Genomic DNA, 18,434 nt, shown 5'->3' on the forward strand with positions numbered 1-18,434 from the left:
AAAAATCAAAGTTTTTGTGTATTTTTCATTGGGAAAATATTCACAATGCCCTTGGTCGAGGACGTTAATTAATATTATTGACAAGAGCTTCAAAACCTCTTTCAGGGAATTTTTTTTTTGGGTATTTCCTAACAAGAATTCAATGATGGGGACCGAAAAAAAAAAAATAAAGTAAAAAAAATCACCCCAATATATATATATAAGAGCATATATATAGCAGAGACGATATATATATATATATATATATATATATATATGATATATATATATATATATTTCTCAATATATATATATTGAGAAAAATTGTTATTTACAAATTTGCTATGAGAAAAAATAAATTCGCGATAGTCCGTGAGAAAAAGAACATTAGCGAGTAAAAAAGTAAACAATAGCATCAACATAAACTATACCTCATATTCGATCAGCCTTGAAGAGCTTATATTGTTCTGATTTTTCATAATTACATATGTATTTGAATTAAAAATGGTAATATTCATATCTTTATGATAACAATAGAGTATCTTCCAGAAGTTACCGGATGCGACCAGCAAAATGGCTACACAATGATGTGCCAGTGGACATGATAACAATAGACACTAGAACAGAGATGAGCGGAACAGGTCACAGGTACATTGGAGATTCCTCAACAGCAGCACTTCACATTGACAGTGCGAGACTGGAGGATGATGGTATATGGAAGTGCACTATTGAGAATGACCATGATGAGCTACTCTTTGGAAGAACAGTCAAGCTCGTCATACTTGGTAAGTTATAAAACGGATTTTTTTCCCAGTTCAATGATCAATTTATTTGATTGGTACGATCGTGTGCACTTTTTATCCTCGCCTGTACGAGTATGATTTCATCGTGCTGTCGGAATAACTTGCGAGAGACACTGATCAATGGTGAAGGACCAATAACGTTGTCTGGCCATCAGGACAAGTGATTTCATCCAGGAGAACATGAATTTTTTTATTTGAAAGTGTGTCATTTTTAGTAGCCTTTAGCTACTGCGGAATCACTTTCTATTGTTTTGTATTTTTGTTCTTTTCTTTTAGTCTTGTTCTTTGCTTTTATTTATTTATTTTTGTTTTATTTTCCATTATTTTTATGTCAAATCAAATGCTCAAATGAAATTCTCTATCATCTGGAGACTACGAACAACCACAGTCAAAATTAAGAGCGCGCATGCGTACGCGAGGTCGCCTGAACCTAGTGAAACGTTTCCATGCACCAGTAATGTCATCCTATGCATATTAATTCGAGTCACCGTGCCACGATATTTGAATACGCATCATGTAAATTTTTTCGTTCTTTGGTTATCTATTGTTTAAAACAAAATTTTTTTTATATTGACAAAGCACAAAAAATAAAAATAATTTATATATTGTCTCTAAAAAAAATATTTTTATGGTATAGACTATTATATGTTCATATTGAATTTATTTGTTTCGGAGTATTTCATTTAGTATCACTGAATATATCTGAAAGAGAACTAGTGAATATAAAAATATCTGTAAAATATTAAAGATATAATTCGAAATATACTTCTAAGTGATGAGAAACATAAAAAACTTATAAAAGATAGTTTTTTCAACTCTTTCACTTCTAGTTCGGTCCAAAAAATTTGTTTTTTTTTTTTCTTAACGGTTCTAAAGTTTGTTAGATGTTATTTGCATTTTCAACTATTTACTCAAAATTCGAAATAAGACATTATTTATTAAATGATTTTAGTTTCACGAACAGTAAAATACTCATATATTTCTAAAAAGCACGAAAAAATAGTTTTTTTTTTAAATATATACAATTAAACATTTAATATATTAATGTATTAAATATGTATTTGATATATTTTATGCATTAAAAGTAGATAATAGTATATGGTACAACTAGTGCGGTAAGTTGTTGATTGCCTACTCGAGCGTCGAAGCACACTAATTTCGTTCGCATGCTCAACTTCGGTTTCGGGGACAATCGACGGTGCTTATCACGCTTGTTATGGTTACTATTTTTTATTAAAAGTGCAATGATAAATTATAATATAATGTTATAATTTATCATAGCAGAGGTCCAGAGTGAAGCACTGGTAAGGGGTTGAGAAAGCGTAGTTCCACCACTCGGATAAAAAAAATTGAAAAGTTAAAAAAAAAAATATTAAATAACGTTTAAATATCAATAACATTTTTTCTAAAATGAACATAGGCTTGACAAAAATTGATTAATTATTTTTTTATTTATTTAAAAATATTGAATGATTCAAAAAAATTGTTAAAGTAGTATTTGTTTACATTTTTAACTTTCCGCTAAGAAAATTGAAAATTTTCAAAAATCGGGAAGTTATTGGTTTTAATAAGCCTTTTTTATTTTTATCAACTGATATTTCATCAACTAATGGTCACACAAAAATTTAAGAATAGTTGCAGAAATTGGACTAAATTTTCGAAAAGATTTTTTTATGATCTTTAGAGAAAAAAATCTTTTTTTACCTTCAAATTGATTTGTAAAACGTTGAAAAAAATGACTTTTTTCTTGTTGTTTTAATGAATCAATTGCATCTTTGCAAATTCAAAAAAAAAAAAAAAACATTTCTAGGAATGATTATAGCTTACTTAAACCAAAATATATGAACTTGATTTTGTTATCCACGGGAGGTAAGAATTTTTTTTTTGCATTAATTTTAACCTCCCGCTAAGAAAATTGAAAATTTTCAAAAATTGGGAAGTTATTGATTTTACCCCGTTTTTCGAAAATCGAGTTTTCATCAGATCTCGACGTTTTGAGGTCCTAGGAAGCGTTCCTGACTATTCCCGCGAGGGTGTCACTATGAATGTGTGTGTGTGTGTGTGTGTGTGTGTGTGTGTGTGTATGAAAACCTCTTATAGCTTTTGAACAGTTGAACTGATTTCATCGCGGTTGGTGCCATTCGAAAGGGCTTCGCCAAACTTAGATTCTCTGTTAATTTGAACCGATTTGGACTGATCGATTTTGAGAAATTTGGAAAAATCTAAAAAAAAATTAGGAAAACAGTTGACCCTGAAGGCCATCTCTGCAACTTCCCACTCATTTCGTACGTAAGCACTTAAAATTGCATTTATTATGTTTTTGAGCTCTTCGAGCTCAAAAATACAGTTTATGTGTTATTTTGAGCTCTCCAAGCTCAAAGAGATAGCTTTCCTATGCTTTTGAGCTCTTCGAGCTCAAAAATCTTATCAAAGTTCGATAAAACACAATTATTTTAATTTTCAAACTGTTATAACTTTTGAATGAATAAACCGATTTGCACGCGGTTAGCGGCAATCGATGTAGTTTTTTGAGCTCTATAAATAATTCTGAAAAAAAATTGATCTGATTAAAAATTTCGGAGTTATTACAAAAAAACACTTTTTTCGATTTTTTTCGACAACGAGATCTCACGACGTATCAACCGATTCTGACGCTTTTGGTGGCGATCGATGCGGGTTTTCAAGATTAAAAGCTGATTAGTTTTTGAGGTCGATCGGCTCAGCCAATTCAGAGATATTTAAAAAAAATGAAAAAAAAAAACTTTTTTTTTCACTTTTTTTTTACTTTTTTTGCAAATTCTCGAAATTTACTGGTCCGGATCGGTTCCAACTTACAGAAAATCTAAGTTTGGCGAAGCCCTTTTGAATGACAACAACTGCGATCAAATCGGTCAAGCCGTTTAGAAGTTATAAGAAGTTTACATACACACACACACACACACACACACACACACACACACACACACACACACACACACACACACACACACACACACACACACGCATTGGGAATGCATCATGCAGGCCCTCCAAGAAGGGAATGTACCAAAATACCTTCTTAAGATCGTAGCAAGCTACTTTGAAAACAGGGTCCTGAAGTATGACACGAAGAACGGTCCGAGGGAGTATGATATTACTGGAGGTGTACCACAAGGTTCAGTTCTAGGCCTGCTCCTGTGGAATATTATGTATGACGGTCTATTAAGACTAACTCTGCCAAGAAACGTCAAACTCGTAGCATATGCAGATGACGTAGCCGTAGTGATCGTTGCCAAACACCTTGACGAGATAAACCATATGTTCGATCTCACTTTTGAGCGCGTTAACCGGTGGATGGACGCAGTGAACCTGCAACTGGCGCAACATAAGACTGAGGCAGTGCTTATTACCAGCAGAAAAGTGGTAGAGACCATTAAGCTGAAAGTCGGCGAACAAGAAATCACATCACAACCTTATATCCGATACTTGGGAGTGATGCTCGATGCCCGACTCAACTTCAAGCAGCAAGTGGAAAATGTCAGTGCCAAAGCGTCAGTAGTGAGGGCGAGTCTCGCAGAGAAAGGTCGGTGGACGTACTGTCTCATACCTCGGATTGATGTGTGGTTCAACCGGAGTCACGGTGAGATCAACTATTATTTAACGCAGATGTTATCAGGACACGGATGTTACCGGAAGTATCTTCACCGCTTTAAGCACGATGATACCCCAGAGTGCCCGTCCTGTCCAAGGGTCAATGAAGATGCGGAGCATGTTTTCTTTGTATGTCCACGTTTCAACCAACAGCGCGATGAGTTAGAGAAGATTCTGAAAAAGAGAACCCAACCAGAGTCAATAGTAGAAGCAATGTTATCGTCAGAAGCTGCCTGGAACGCCACAAGCACTTTTGCTACAAAAGTGCTTACAGAGTTGCGATCCATTGAGAGGAAAAGAGCGAAAGACAGAATCTAGAAGGAAGAAATAACATCTTAGCCACCAGAAGGAAGAGCGGCAGCTAATTCCTCCCCCCGCGAAGAAATGCCATACGGCGGTACCATAGGGGATCAGAGGATAGAAGAGAAAGGGGTTTAGGGTTTAGTGGGTAGGGGCGTCAGCGTCGAGTTTTAGTATGACGCTGCGTCGAGTCCCCGCATATCCAGGCCAAACAGCTATGCCTAGAATCCGTAAAAAGGATTCCCCCCCCCTAAGGAAAAAAAAAAAAAAACACACACACACACGCACGTACGGACATCATCGTAAAAATAGTCAGGGAAGCTTCGATTTTTGCAAAACGGGGTGAAAACAATAACTTCCCGATTTTTCGAAAATCTTCGATTTTCTTAGCGGGAAGTTAAAAATAGGAAAAAAATCTTTTTTAGAAGTGGTTTTTTTGGGATAACTTTTAAACTGTTTTACCGATCGATTCCAAAAACTAATTAGCTCTCAACCTTGAAAAACCACGTCGATTGCTGCCAATCTGGTCAAAATCGGTTGATTTGTTCGAGAGATATCGTGAACGAAAGAAAAACGAAAAAATGTTATTTCGAAGTTACTCCGAAATTTCTAGTTTAACCAATTGAAACTTAAAAATTCTTGATGAGGCTTAAAAAACTGCGTAGAATGCCGCCAACCGCGTAAAAATCGGTTCATTCATGCAAAAGTTATTGCGGTTTGAAAATTCAAAAAATACTGTTCTATGAAACTTCTATCAGACTTTTGAGCTCAAAGAGCTCAAAAGCATAGAAAAGGTATCTTTTTGAGCTCGGAGAGCTCAAAACAATACACAGATTGTATTTTTGAGCTCGAAGAGCACAATAAAAGCGGCCAGTTATATTAACGGAATTGGCAGGAAGTTGCAGGGATGGCCTTTAGGGTCAACCGTTATCTTAACTTTTAACTTCCCGCTAAGAAAATTGAAAATTTTCAAAAGTTGGGAAATTATTGGTTTTACTCAGTTTTTCTAAAATCAAGTTTTCAACGGATGTTGACGTTTTAAGGTCCCATGAAGCTTTTCCGAAAAAACTGCGTTGAATGCCACCAGCTACGTAAAAATCGGTTCATTTATTCAAAAGTTATTGTAGTTTAAAATTTTTAAAAATCGTGTTTTATTCATTATCCAGCAGATTTTTGAGCTCGGAGAGCTCGAAATGATACTAAAATTATATTTTTGAGCTCGAAGAGCTCAAAAATGTAATAAATGCAGTTTTGTGCGCTTAAGTATGAAATGAGCGGGAAGTTGCAGGGATGGCCTTTAGGATCAACCGTTTTCCTAATTTTTTAACATAAATTAATCGTTTATCAGTTACTTCAACCTTACCCACACTGAAAAAATATATATACGCATATATGCTGACAAAAATACATATACGTCACATACATAAAATATATACGCCACATTTTTTTTTTGCCCCCGTATATGCGGCATATATTTTTTTTCAGTACGGGTACTTTTTTAGTATCTATATTTTCATCGTGTTTTTTTTTTTTTTTTATATATACGAATATTCATCCAGATACATATATTTTTACGTGGTGCTGAACTGCAATATTTCTACGAATCTAATGATTTTGATACAGTTTGGGGCATTCAATGCTTTTGACATGATTTCAACAACTTTTGTTTACAGTTTTTTTTTTTAATTTTTCAAAATCTATCGCGCCGAATTGGTTTAAATTTTTAGAGAATCTAAAATCAATGATTTTTGAAAATTAATAAGTTACTGGTTTCACCACGATTCTCGAAAATTGAGTCCTTATTAGATCTCAACGCTTTACGGTCCTATAGGAAGCTATTCTGATTATATTTAGCTTGATGAAACATAACAGTTCTTTCATATGTGTGCAGGCGCGCGCGTGTGTGTGTGTGTGTATGTGTGTGTGTGTGCCTCATATCTTTTGAACGGTTTTACCGATTGAAACGCGTTTTGCGGTATTTAAAAGTTTCATCGCCATTAGATTCCATGTAAGTTTGAATTAATTCGACATGAAAGGTTTTAAGATATTTCAAAAAGAAATATTTGAAAGAAGGTTTTGTCATCATAACTTATAATAAGTTTGTTATGCTAATAAATTGTATTTCATACCGCCAACTAGAACGAAATTGGATAATTTGTTTAAGAGATATGAAACTTCACTGCTGAAAAAAATCGAAAAAAAGTTTTTTTTTTACATAGCTTCGTAATTTTGCATCACATTGTTTTCGAAGGAAAACATTTTTTTTGTGTCAAAAAAAACATCGAGTTTCGGGATTCGCATCAGAATCAGTTGATTCGTTCGGTAGATACTACAATTCAAAATTTTCGAAAAGAGGTATTTTTCGAACACGTCTCCTCGAGCTCGAAAATGTATGAAAAATGTATTTTTATGATCGCCGAGCTCATAACTTTGTAGTAGGAAATGTTTCAAGCGCTTTGGACTCGAATACAACGGAAAATTCCAATGATGGCCTGCAGGGTCAACCGTTTTACTGATTTCCTTTTACATTTAAAGATTCTTAAATAAAATAAATTAAGAACTAGATAAAAAAGCTGCTTTCAAAAAAAGTATCCCTATATATTTGTGGTTCCATGATGTGATAGTGTTTTAATGTAAAACATAAGTTTTGGCATGTTGACTTAAGAAAACAACAAAGAGTTTAACATTGAACTTTTCACTTTGGCACGTACACAATTACCATTCTAAAGTGGTACTCTTGTTGGAAAGTCTCTCTATCTTTTTTTATATCCACTGAGATTCATTAGTATTTAAATGTTAGCTATTCAGTTTCCTAACCATAAATTTGTTGAGTATTATTTAATTTACTACTATTATTTTTTAATGCATTTCCATTAAAAAAATTATTTTTGTAAAATTTTATTGTCAACATTATTCGAAGATAATAAAAAAAGCAATTAATTTTTGTTAGATCAACGGTTACCTATAGAAGTCGCAATTATATAAGCTTTTTACTGTTAGAAACAAAAATTTTCTTTTATCTCAAAAAATCGGAGGGAACCATTACCGAGAAGTTTCATATAAAGAATTAAAACTTATAGTAAACGTGAAACAACGTGTGTGCCATTTTAACATTTCGAATAATTAAATATCTAACAAAATGAAAAATACACTACAAAATTAGAAAACTTTTAATCTTCGTTAAAAGTAGTTTGTCATTCTAAAAAGAAATTAAAAAACTTAGTCAAAACTTGAAGTGTTTCGCTAGTGAAAATTTTTTTAATTCTTCAAAACAACAGAACACAAGATCTTTTCTTCCGTCAAATCAAGAACATTGTAGAAAGAAAGTGAAAAATTATATTGACGTTAAATAATGTCTACTAGCTGTTTCCTCCTTGCTTCGCTGGGCGTGTTATGGAATCGCATTTTTAAATGTAAACGATAGAATCATGAAATATCGTTTAAATAAATGACAATTAAATGAAATGAGTTTGTAATAAAAACTTATTATTCTTCAAACTAAAAAAATACAGGTTCTAGATGAGTAATCAACAACACATTATAAATCGAAACTTTCACTGAAACACGCTGCTTCCTATAAAATAAGTTTCATTTTTCTCTGTTTTGCAGTTCTTACAGTTGGAGCGAACAAAAAAACGTCTTGTTATTTATTAGTATAGATAGGTAGATATAGTAATAATAGTAATGTAAAATATGAGAGAGGTAATACTGTCAAAATCACAAGTGTAATTTAGACGATGATTTCAGGGGTGCTAACGCAATTACCTTTCCGTGCCAGTGAGGCAACATTACCCCCTGGTAACGTGAATTAGTGCCTCTAAGTTCCCCTAGTATGAACAGCAATTATTGTCGCACGTTGATCACTAGCCACCAACAATCCATTGATTAGCGAGACTTCCTCCTCTAATTAATTGAAGTGTGTCATGCTTGGGTAGATCGAATCCGTATCATATATCATCAAGCAATCGCATCTACAATGTAGAATCAAGATAGAAATCATGCATTTTCGATCTCGAATCAGTAAATTTCAAATTATAAAAACAACATAATAATAATAATAATCATTTTTTTTATTTATGCGATTTTTATTTGGAATGTATAGTATCTATATAGATCAGTACCTTGACTTAACTGAGATTTATCGTTTTAAACAAATTCTGACAGCTCGGTGAAGTCATATAAATAGGTATATGGTTTTGATTAATGTAATTGCCTCTTGAAAGCAATTCTCAATATAGAGTGGCCAGTCAACGACTCTGAACTGCCGTTCCTCGGATGCCTGTCATTCGAGCTGAGACCTCTTCTGGCTTCACGAAACTATCGCTCAAGTATACTCAACAACCAAGGCAAGGGAGGCTGACCATATACCTGTTCTCAGTCACTACTTCATTATTTCACCACTTAGGTCATCTAGTCTTCAAAATATATGTCAGCCGCTTAAGATGCTATCGAGAATATTATCTAAAACCGTTATCTTCAAAATAACATTCATCATTGGTATTGAGATAATAATATCAACCGATGGACCCTAGTAACAATAGTTAATTTGGATAGAACAACGAATTGAGTATCACGACAAAAAATTTTGAAATCCCGTCAATTCAATGAGCTCACAAATGAGTTAGAACAAAGAAGTTTTCAAATACTTCTATCTAAGAAATGGATTGGTTATAGCCACAGGAATTTGTATTCCCCCATTCTCTAAAATAAAATTAGTGAAATTTCACTAAATCACAGTGAAACTTAACTAATTCTTGCAGTTGAACTCAAGCAACTTAGAATTAGTGAAAATTCACTAAATGATTCAGTGAAAAAATAAAATATTAATTGATCAGCCAAAATAAAATTCACTAATCAACAAATGAAAATATAATTCACTAATTTATAAATGAAAACAAAAGTCACTAATTCATTTGTAAAAGTAATGTTCACTAATTTAATAGTGACATTACTGGTCACTAATTCATTAGTTGTTTCAGACTATTGACAGAAATAGTGAAAATCATTATTTACATTAATAGAATTTATTATTTTATTCATTATTACGGTTTAGCAGAATTCACCAATTTAACAGTCAAAAGTTATATTCAAATAAAAATATTTTTTTTGTTTAAAAAAAAAATAAATTAATTTCATCAAATTTTTTTAACTTGTCTCATCATCTATTACATAATTACAAGTTGCAGCATTGTTTTCAGTTACTACGGAATTACAAATGTCATTGTTAAGATTATTGTGGAAACTATTCTCATTTTCATTTGATTTTAATGAATTACATATAGTTGTGTGAATAGCTGATATAACATTTTTAGGTTCTACTCCCATTTTAAAAATATAAGAATCGATTAAATTACAAAAATTAATCAATTCTTTAGGATACTCTAAATTTAACACATAATAACATTTATAGATTAAATCAAATGCAAATCTATCCACTTCGATGAACCATTCATCACCTTGTATCAATGAACTAGTTCCAAATTGCCCCGATTCCATTATTATATACGGTTGAATGCTATCTTTAGTGCTCGCACTTACTTCGGAAAAATTTTTTTAATTTGTCCCTTCCTAGAAATAGTAGAAATAATTATTGCGTTAAATAATATACGATTATAAACTTGAAAAAAATTTTTATGCATCTTACCGGCATAATTCTAATTAAAAATTGATTGGGAAACTTGCTCAAGAATACTTTCAAAATTCTATTATCAATAGGGCCACCAGGAAGTTGGCGTTTTTTATTTATTCAAATTTCAGGTTAAACATATGAATACTCATTTAAACAACTGCGAAAGTTTTGGCCCTAATTATCAATATTGTTTATAGGTCGTATCATAAATTATAGATGAAATTGCTAATAAAAATTATATAATTTTTACTCACTTCTAAAAATTGCGATAGTCTCTTCGATCACAACTGATTCTAATTTTGAACATAATTCTTCAACAGTTAATTTAGCGTACTCTTCCATATCAATTATTTGAATCAATATTTTTTCCTAAAATATTTAAACTTAAACTTGAACTTTAAATTTCTAAGCTCAAATTTTAACCGTCTTACTTATATGAAAGATCAGTTAAAACTGTTGAAGTAACGAAAGGATCATAGGTCATACGACTACAATATTCTGATACTACACACTGTTTATGTCTCTGTTTATACAAAAGCATACTCAAACTAAAAAGGAAAAATTATTCGGCATGAGACTGTTGAACAGAATATTGTATCCAAAGTGTTTATTTAAGTGTCGAATTTCTTGAACCGAAGAAAGCCAAACAGCATCCCGACTACATAATCTTGTTATATCCGGCGTGCCGTCTATAATACAGGGCCTCCCATTCCAGCCGAAAAGTGCAGCGCTTGCATATTTAGGGAACAACAACCTGGACTGCGCGACAACTCACTCGTGGCCGAAGAATACACATTACCGCGCATTGTCACCTTATCGTAGGATCCAATTGTTTAATTAGTAGCCCCACTTAATGAATCGCAACCGAGGTGATAAAAGACACGAACACCATAATTCGACAGCTCATTTACAAGGTAACAGTTCTGCCTTAGAGCCCGGGTGAGTCCTATACCCCGACACGTATAGGCAGACTTCAATTATTAAATTAATTAGTCATCTTTTCCCTAATTATTCATTTCGATTTCCTTAACGGTATTTCTGAGTTCTGTGATAGCGATTCTTCGAGCCACGATTCGTTTTGACGATAATCGAGATTCCCATAGTTCCAGTGACCTGGCCCCACTCTCAAATTATTATTTTCTTCTTCTGTAAATTTATAATCGGCGAACTTTGTTTGCCGGAGTCGTTACTCCGCTTACGAACTCATATTAACTTTCAACCTTTGTTTTTATATTGTTATTAGTTAATAAGTGAATAGTATAAGTTAAGACGTGTTTTCCCATAGGGCCAGTTAAACAGAATATATAAACTAAAAACCCGAATCGAAGTGTATCATCATCCTTAAGTTAAGAACCTTCAACCTTCAATCTCCAGTCAGCAGGGGGAAGCGAGAAGTCAAGCAGCGGAACTCAAAGGTATAACGTCCAATCAAAGGCCGAATCATCGTTGGAATTAGGATTCGCAATAGTAAGTGGAGGATATTTTATTACTTCCGAGGTCGATTGTCATATTCAAGGGGCCCTCTCCGGGGTTTTCACCTTCACGAACCCATAAAATATAAACTTAACGATTCTTTCGTTAGGGAAATTCATCTGTTATCCGAACCTCCGTTAATCCAGCTACCACATTCTTAGATCTTATTTTTCGGACATAACAATCTTATGATTTATAATATAGCAACTTTGAAGTAAATGGTACTATATGTAGTTAAGAATGGTTATGATTTTTTTTACTTATTTTTTGAGTTAAAAATTGACAAAAGAGTCGACTATATAATTAACAGATACCAATGTTTTATAATATATAAGTGATATGTGATATCACTAAAATCAGTGAAAACTTGACTAAATTTGAATTTGAAATGTAAAATATAAAAATATTAATATACAATGAAATTTACGACTAAATTGCGAAAAATAAAATTACAGGTAATTTTAGTGAGAAATTCATTGACTGCATCGTAGTTTTCAACTTTTAATTAGCGATGTCAAATAATACTCGAAAATTAGTGATGATTCCACTAATAATTTAAGTGGAAGCGCTATTAAATCAGTGAAAAAAGGAATCACAAATAATATCAGTGTATTATTTATTCACGATTTCTGAAAAGTCACTATTAAATTAGTGATCATTGAAGTCATTAATACAATCAGTGACAAAATCACTGACAACCGAGTAGAAACAACTGCGTAATTAGCGAATTCTAAAACCACTAGTAGAATTAGTGACAAAGTAACTGCTAATTGATAAAAAAGACTTTTGAATTAGTGAAATTTAAAATTACTAATTGAGGTAGTGAAAAGTCCACTGATTAATCTAGTAAAATCACTAATTTTACAGTGAAAAAATTTTCACTACCTGAATTAGTGAAAATTTCACTAATTTTATTTTAGAGAGCAGTGCGTCCCTTCCTGTCTCTCTCATTTTCATTATATTGTATTAATTTATTCATTATACTGCATTCATCATTATTTCTTATTTAGGAATCGTTATATTGTTGTAATGAGTAATTAGGTATTAACCTGATATTCATGTCAGAAGTTACATTGTTTCATATTCAATTATTATATATATATCCTCATGAGTTTTTGTCTATATTGTATCTAATCTTTATGGGTGATTCTCTGTAAGGACGTCTTAAATCTGTACAAAATTGTCCGACCAAATTATTTTTGATTTTATTAGAAAAAAAATTAACAAAACTATCAGCTTAATTATAATAAATAATCAGCCGAATTAATTTTTGCTTTTCCGATATTTGTGTATCTTTTGCCATATAACATGACAGGGGACTGACTGCCAGGGGACTGATTTTTTTTTTATCAAATTGACAAAAATCAAGCAAACTATTTCAATGCATTCAACTTTTTAAGTTCTCAATGAATGTTTACATTAATTAGAATAATATTAAGACTTCTGGATCCAATTTTATAAATAAATTATAAACAAAAATAGCTGCCAGGGGACTGAGTTTTGAAGTGGTCCAGACACATATTTCCAGAACAAACGGTGCTTTGACATTAAATAAAATGGCAATAAAGTGCTAACAGCCCTATGGTTATTAACTTACGGCTAGTTAGATCCTTATAAACCTTACAAAAGGTAAAATAACGCGCTAGATTTTTTTTTTTGGCTTTGAACTTCTGGCAGGGGACTGATCTTAAAATGCCTGGGACAAACTTTGGTTTAATGAATTTAATGAAACAAATTAACTTTCGGTACTTTTTATTGAAAAAGATTGTTAGTTAACTAATTAAGTTTATAAACAATATGGACCAAATTATATATTATTGACGAATAACTTAAAATTTAATCTTAAAGTTTTAATTTTGGGACTGGGACAGCCCAGGGGACTGACATTTCGGTGGTTTACGAATTTATAGCAAAAAAACCAAAATTTATTCCATTTTAGTTTTCAATGCTCCAAATAGAAATGTTTTTTTACTTTCGTAATCAATTTTTTTTAGTAAAAAAATAACAATTTTTCTAATAAAAAAATGCCTGGGACAGCAAAAAACATCCTTACAGAGAATCACCCTTATATTTATAGGGGAGCCCGGGATACGACGGCCCCCTTAAGCTGATTTTTCCTTTTTGAGGCTTTTAACGATCAAATTCATTTATTTGCCATCTACTTTGAACGAATCAGTCGAAATTTAGCAAAAAATCGAAAAAAAAATTTTAATAAAAGTTTAATAAAACACTATTTTTTTAATTTTTAAACCGCAATAACTTTTGAATGAACGAACCGATTTTTACGCGGTTGGCAGCATTTGGCGCAGTTATTTAAGCCTCACAAAGAATCTTCAAGTTTAAATTGACCGAACCAGGAATTTCGGAGTGATTAAAAAAAAAAACACTTTTCGGTTTTCTTTCGTTAACGATAACTCACGAACGAATTAACCGATTTCGACCGGGCTAGCAGCAATCGACGTGGTTTTTTTATGTTAAAAGCTGATTAGTTTTTGGAATTGATCGATAAAGCCGTTTGAAAGTTATTCCAAAACAAACACATTTGAAAAAAATTTTTTTTGCAGTTTTTTTGAGATTTCTCAAAATCTACTGGTTTGAATCGGTCCAAATTATAGTCAAATCTAAGTTCGGTCAAGCCCTTTCGAATGCCACCAACCGCGATGAAATCGGTCAAGCCGTTCAAAAGTTATGAGAGGTTTACACACACACACACACACACGCACGCACCTACACACACACACACACACACACACACACACACACACACACACACACACACACACACACACACACACACACACACACACACACACACACACACACACACACACACACACATACTGACATCATCGCGAAAACATTCAGGAAACCTTCCTAGGACCTCAAAACGTCGAGATCTGATGAGAACTCGATTTTCGATAAGCGGGGTAAAATCAATAACTTCCCAACTTTTGAAAATTTTCAATTTTCTTAGCGGGAAGTTAAAAACTTTTTAAGCTTCAAGTTCTGGTTGAATTAAAATTTCTCGACATGCTGTACTTGTTGATTTTTTTAACTGGAATATCTCGGCTCTTTGTTGGTCAAAAAACAATTTTAAAATAAAAGATTCTCTAAAATTATGAGTAAACTGGACGATACCATAATAATAAATAAACGTTTTATCAGGAGGAAATGAATAAATTTAGTCTTGCAGAACAAATTTGTTGATTTGGGTAATGAAAATACCTATAAAAAAAAAAGTAAACGAGATGAAGTAGATAAGTAATCTTTACAAACCAAATACGGCGTCTTTGGATAAAGTTGATCGAACGCGGTCATGCGTGACAACGACCAGAGTATGCGAGATATCAATAGAAGCAGAGAATCTCCTTTTCTTATTGGTACACGAATCTAAATTATTATTAAAAAATCTATCGTCCATTGTAAAATATTGGAGGAATCGTTATATTGAATTACTTCTTTTAAAGACTTTATTTCAATAATTTGTTTTATTTATTGATTTTTTCTATTAATATTTATAAATTGAAATAGTACGACTGTGATTATTATTTCATAATATTTTACAGCAGTCTTTCAATGGTTAAATTAATACTTTTTTAAAACATCTGGAAATTTCACAGACTCTGAACGTGTTTATTTATTTTATTGAATTTATTTTTATTTGAACTTATCTTTTTATTCTCTAGCGAAGTTGGAGAAAAATATAATTCACAGTTTGTGAAATACGCTCCCGAAGGAAATGAAAGAAACCTTTACGCTCGAGTTGAAACCGATAAAAGGCTTTACTCTTCATGATTTCTCAGTTGACCGGAGAGTTCTTTATTCAAGGACAACAGCTGCTTCTAATTGCTAAATCGATATAGATACAACTATACTTTTATAACATGTGAATAATATGCATAGCTCTCACACCCGGGTAAAATAGATTATATATAATTATACATAATTATATATAAAAAATGGCCCTATATAATTATATAGAATTAGATATAATTATATAAAATTAGATATAATTATATAGAATTATATATAATTATTTCTATGAAAATAAAAAAAAATTCGGCGTGTGCGGGATTTTTTTTTTTTTTTTAAGTTTTATTTATTAAGATCAACCTACTGTACATTTTTGGATGTAAATAAACTTAAAGAAAAATAAAGTCCTTATTCTAGTAAATATTAATTAAGAAATAAATTGGCCGTTGTTAGTGGCGTCTCTTTATTTTTTGCTTCGGTGTAAATTTAGGTTTTACTGTTTATAATTGAATCTTAGTATGAGGGCTATGATATGTTGCTCTGGTCTTTCTCTTAGTATTTAAATTATAGAAGTGGAAAAAGCACATAAAAAAACCACTCTGACAATCTGTAATAAACTTAAAAATTACTTTAAGGACTAAAAATTATATGCATATTTACACTATTTACATTTTAATAAAGAGGAAACAAACTTTAGTTTGGCACCTCGAATCTTGTTGGTAGCAAATTATTTCGCTGTCAATCTTGCTGTTTCATTTTGTTGCCACTTTTCATCCTGCTGTTCAGCTTGTCCATGTATGTGGTGGCTCCATTTAGCCACCAGTATTTTTGTATGTTTAGACGATGAAAGTCTTCTCTATCGCATTTTGGGATTGCCATTGAGTACTTGAGTGTCCTGGTGGATTGTGGATGCTCAAGGTCAATGGTCTTGTTCGCTTTGTGTCTACTTCTGTGCTATATGGTAGGGATGTTTAATTCGTTTTGGATTATTCCACGTTTGTCAAGTTTGGTGAAAGCTTGGGGTTGTATGTACCCTTTGGTCGTAGCTACTATTAAGTCAGTATTGGATTGGCTGAGGTTGTTTATTATTTTGTTGTCTATTGTTGTTAATTGGCTATAATAATCTCTGGTTAATAAGAGTATGAAATTGTCTATTCTTGGTATATCTCCGGCGTAGTACAGTGACTGATTGCTAATGCGCTCTAGGTATTGTGTTTCTGGTTTTCTGTAGAGGCCTAGGGCAGCTCTTAGGCAAGATCTTTCGAGTTGTCTCATCTTTTTTATTTGAGCTGCTCCTAGGTTCCACTATACTGGAACGGCGTATGTTAGCAGTGGTCTAATTAAAAGCTGATAACAGATTATTCTTGCTTTATTGCTAATGTTCTTGTTGTGGAATAGTCTCGTAAGTGCTCTGTAGGAGGCTCTGGCTTTCAATAGTTGTGTATCAACGTGATTTGTACATCTTAACAGGGAGTCAAGATGTACTCCAAGGTATTTTACTTTGCTTTTAGTAGGAATCGCTGCTGGTTCTCTAGTTCTTGGGATATAAGTTACGATTGAGAATTCTTTAGCTTGTGCTCTTTTTTTGCAGTTAATCAGATGTGATGGTTGTCTCCATAATATGGTTTCACATTTGGAGGGATTGATTCTTAAATTCTACATCGCATATAGTGATTATTAATATTATTAACAATCGACTCCAGCTTTGGTTGGATCTCGTCTGGGGCATCTCCGGCTACATAGAAAATTGTGTCATCTGCATACGCTATCGAGTAGGTTCCATTGTTCTTGTTAAGTTCGTATGAATTTAGAATATCACTTGTGTAAATATTGAATAGTGTTGGTGAGTTAACTAGTCCTTGTATCAGTCCTTCAAGGATGTAGTATCTAATCGTGGAGATGTTTACACCGTCCCAGATGACAAATGATCTATAGGTGATCATAGACCAGATTAAGCCAATCAATTCGGTTTAAAAATTTTTTTTAATTAGTATGTAAATTAGGCCAAAGATCCAGACCGAATCAAAGGCTTTTTCGAGGTCAATCAGTGTTGCTTCTACCATCTGATAGTTGGCAAGGTGTTTGTTCACGTCAGATAATAGTTTATGTATGGCATGTGTTGTTGAGTGTCTTCGTTTGAATCCAAATTGATTATCTGGTATGATACTATTCTTAAGGCAGTAAGTGTTGATTCTGTTATTGATGATAGCTTCGTATACTTTGCTTATGTCGGGTGTTAGACTTATTGGTCGGTAACTGGATGGTAGGTTGGTGGGTTTGCCTTTTTTATGGATCGGTAGGATCTTTGCCATTTTCCACCCATCAGGGAAATATTGTAAATTCATGGAATTGTTAAATAAAATGGTGTAATCTTTAATTATTTTTGCTGGTAAATGCTTTAATACTATTGCTGGCGTTTTGTCGATTCCAGATGAGGTTTTGTTCGGTAGTTTTTTCAAGATTATATGTACCTCAGCTGCGGAGCAAAAGTATCTATCTTCATTGAAGTTGCAAATTGTTTTATTGTTGTTCTTGTCAGTATTGTATTGTTCAATGAAGTTATTAACTTTTTAGTCTATCATTTCCTTTAGTCTTGTATTTCTGTTAAGGTATCTGGGAGAGTTTATGGTTTCGTAGTATGCTCCTATTACGTTTAATTTATCTGTTTGGTCCTGTATTCCATATTCTTGGTCCTGGTCTATTGCTTGGTTGGTTTTGCATTGACTTCGTGTAATTCAGGGTATATCCGTTTTTTTAATGGCGATAGTTGGTATTTCTTGTCTGGGCTTCGGTCTGAAAATTTTATTTATGGTTGGAAAGAATTTTTCTGGATTTTTGTGATCAATTTTATTGAGAGTTTTTTGCCA

At 32.6% G+C, this 18,434-nt stretch overlaps 1 protein-coding gene across 4 annotated transcripts in view; it reads left to right on the forward strand.

The window, feature by feature from the left end:
* The window catches only part of LOC123269442 (hemicentin-2), a 593,151-nt gene that overhangs the window by 288,806 nt on the left and 285,911 nt on the right, over positions 1-18,434 (forward strand). For 2 of the 4 annotated variants that reach the window (XM_044735146.1, XM_044735149.1), the window contains exon 4: positions 517-764. In XM_044735146.1, the coding sequence (XP_044591081.1) occupies positions 517-764 (248 nt within the window). The remainder of the gene's footprint in view (positions 1-516; positions 765-18,434) is intronic. The other 2 variants (XM_044735148.1, XM_044735147.1) reach the window with 2 other exon arrangements.

This window comes from Cotesia glomerata, linkage group LG7, assembly GCF_020080835.1.
Source record: "Cotesia glomerata isolate CgM1 linkage group LG7, MPM_Cglom_v2.3, whole genome shotgun sequence".
In the NCBI taxonomy this organism is placed as follows: Eukaryota; Metazoa; Arthropoda; class Insecta; order Hymenoptera; family Braconidae; genus Cotesia; species Cotesia glomerata.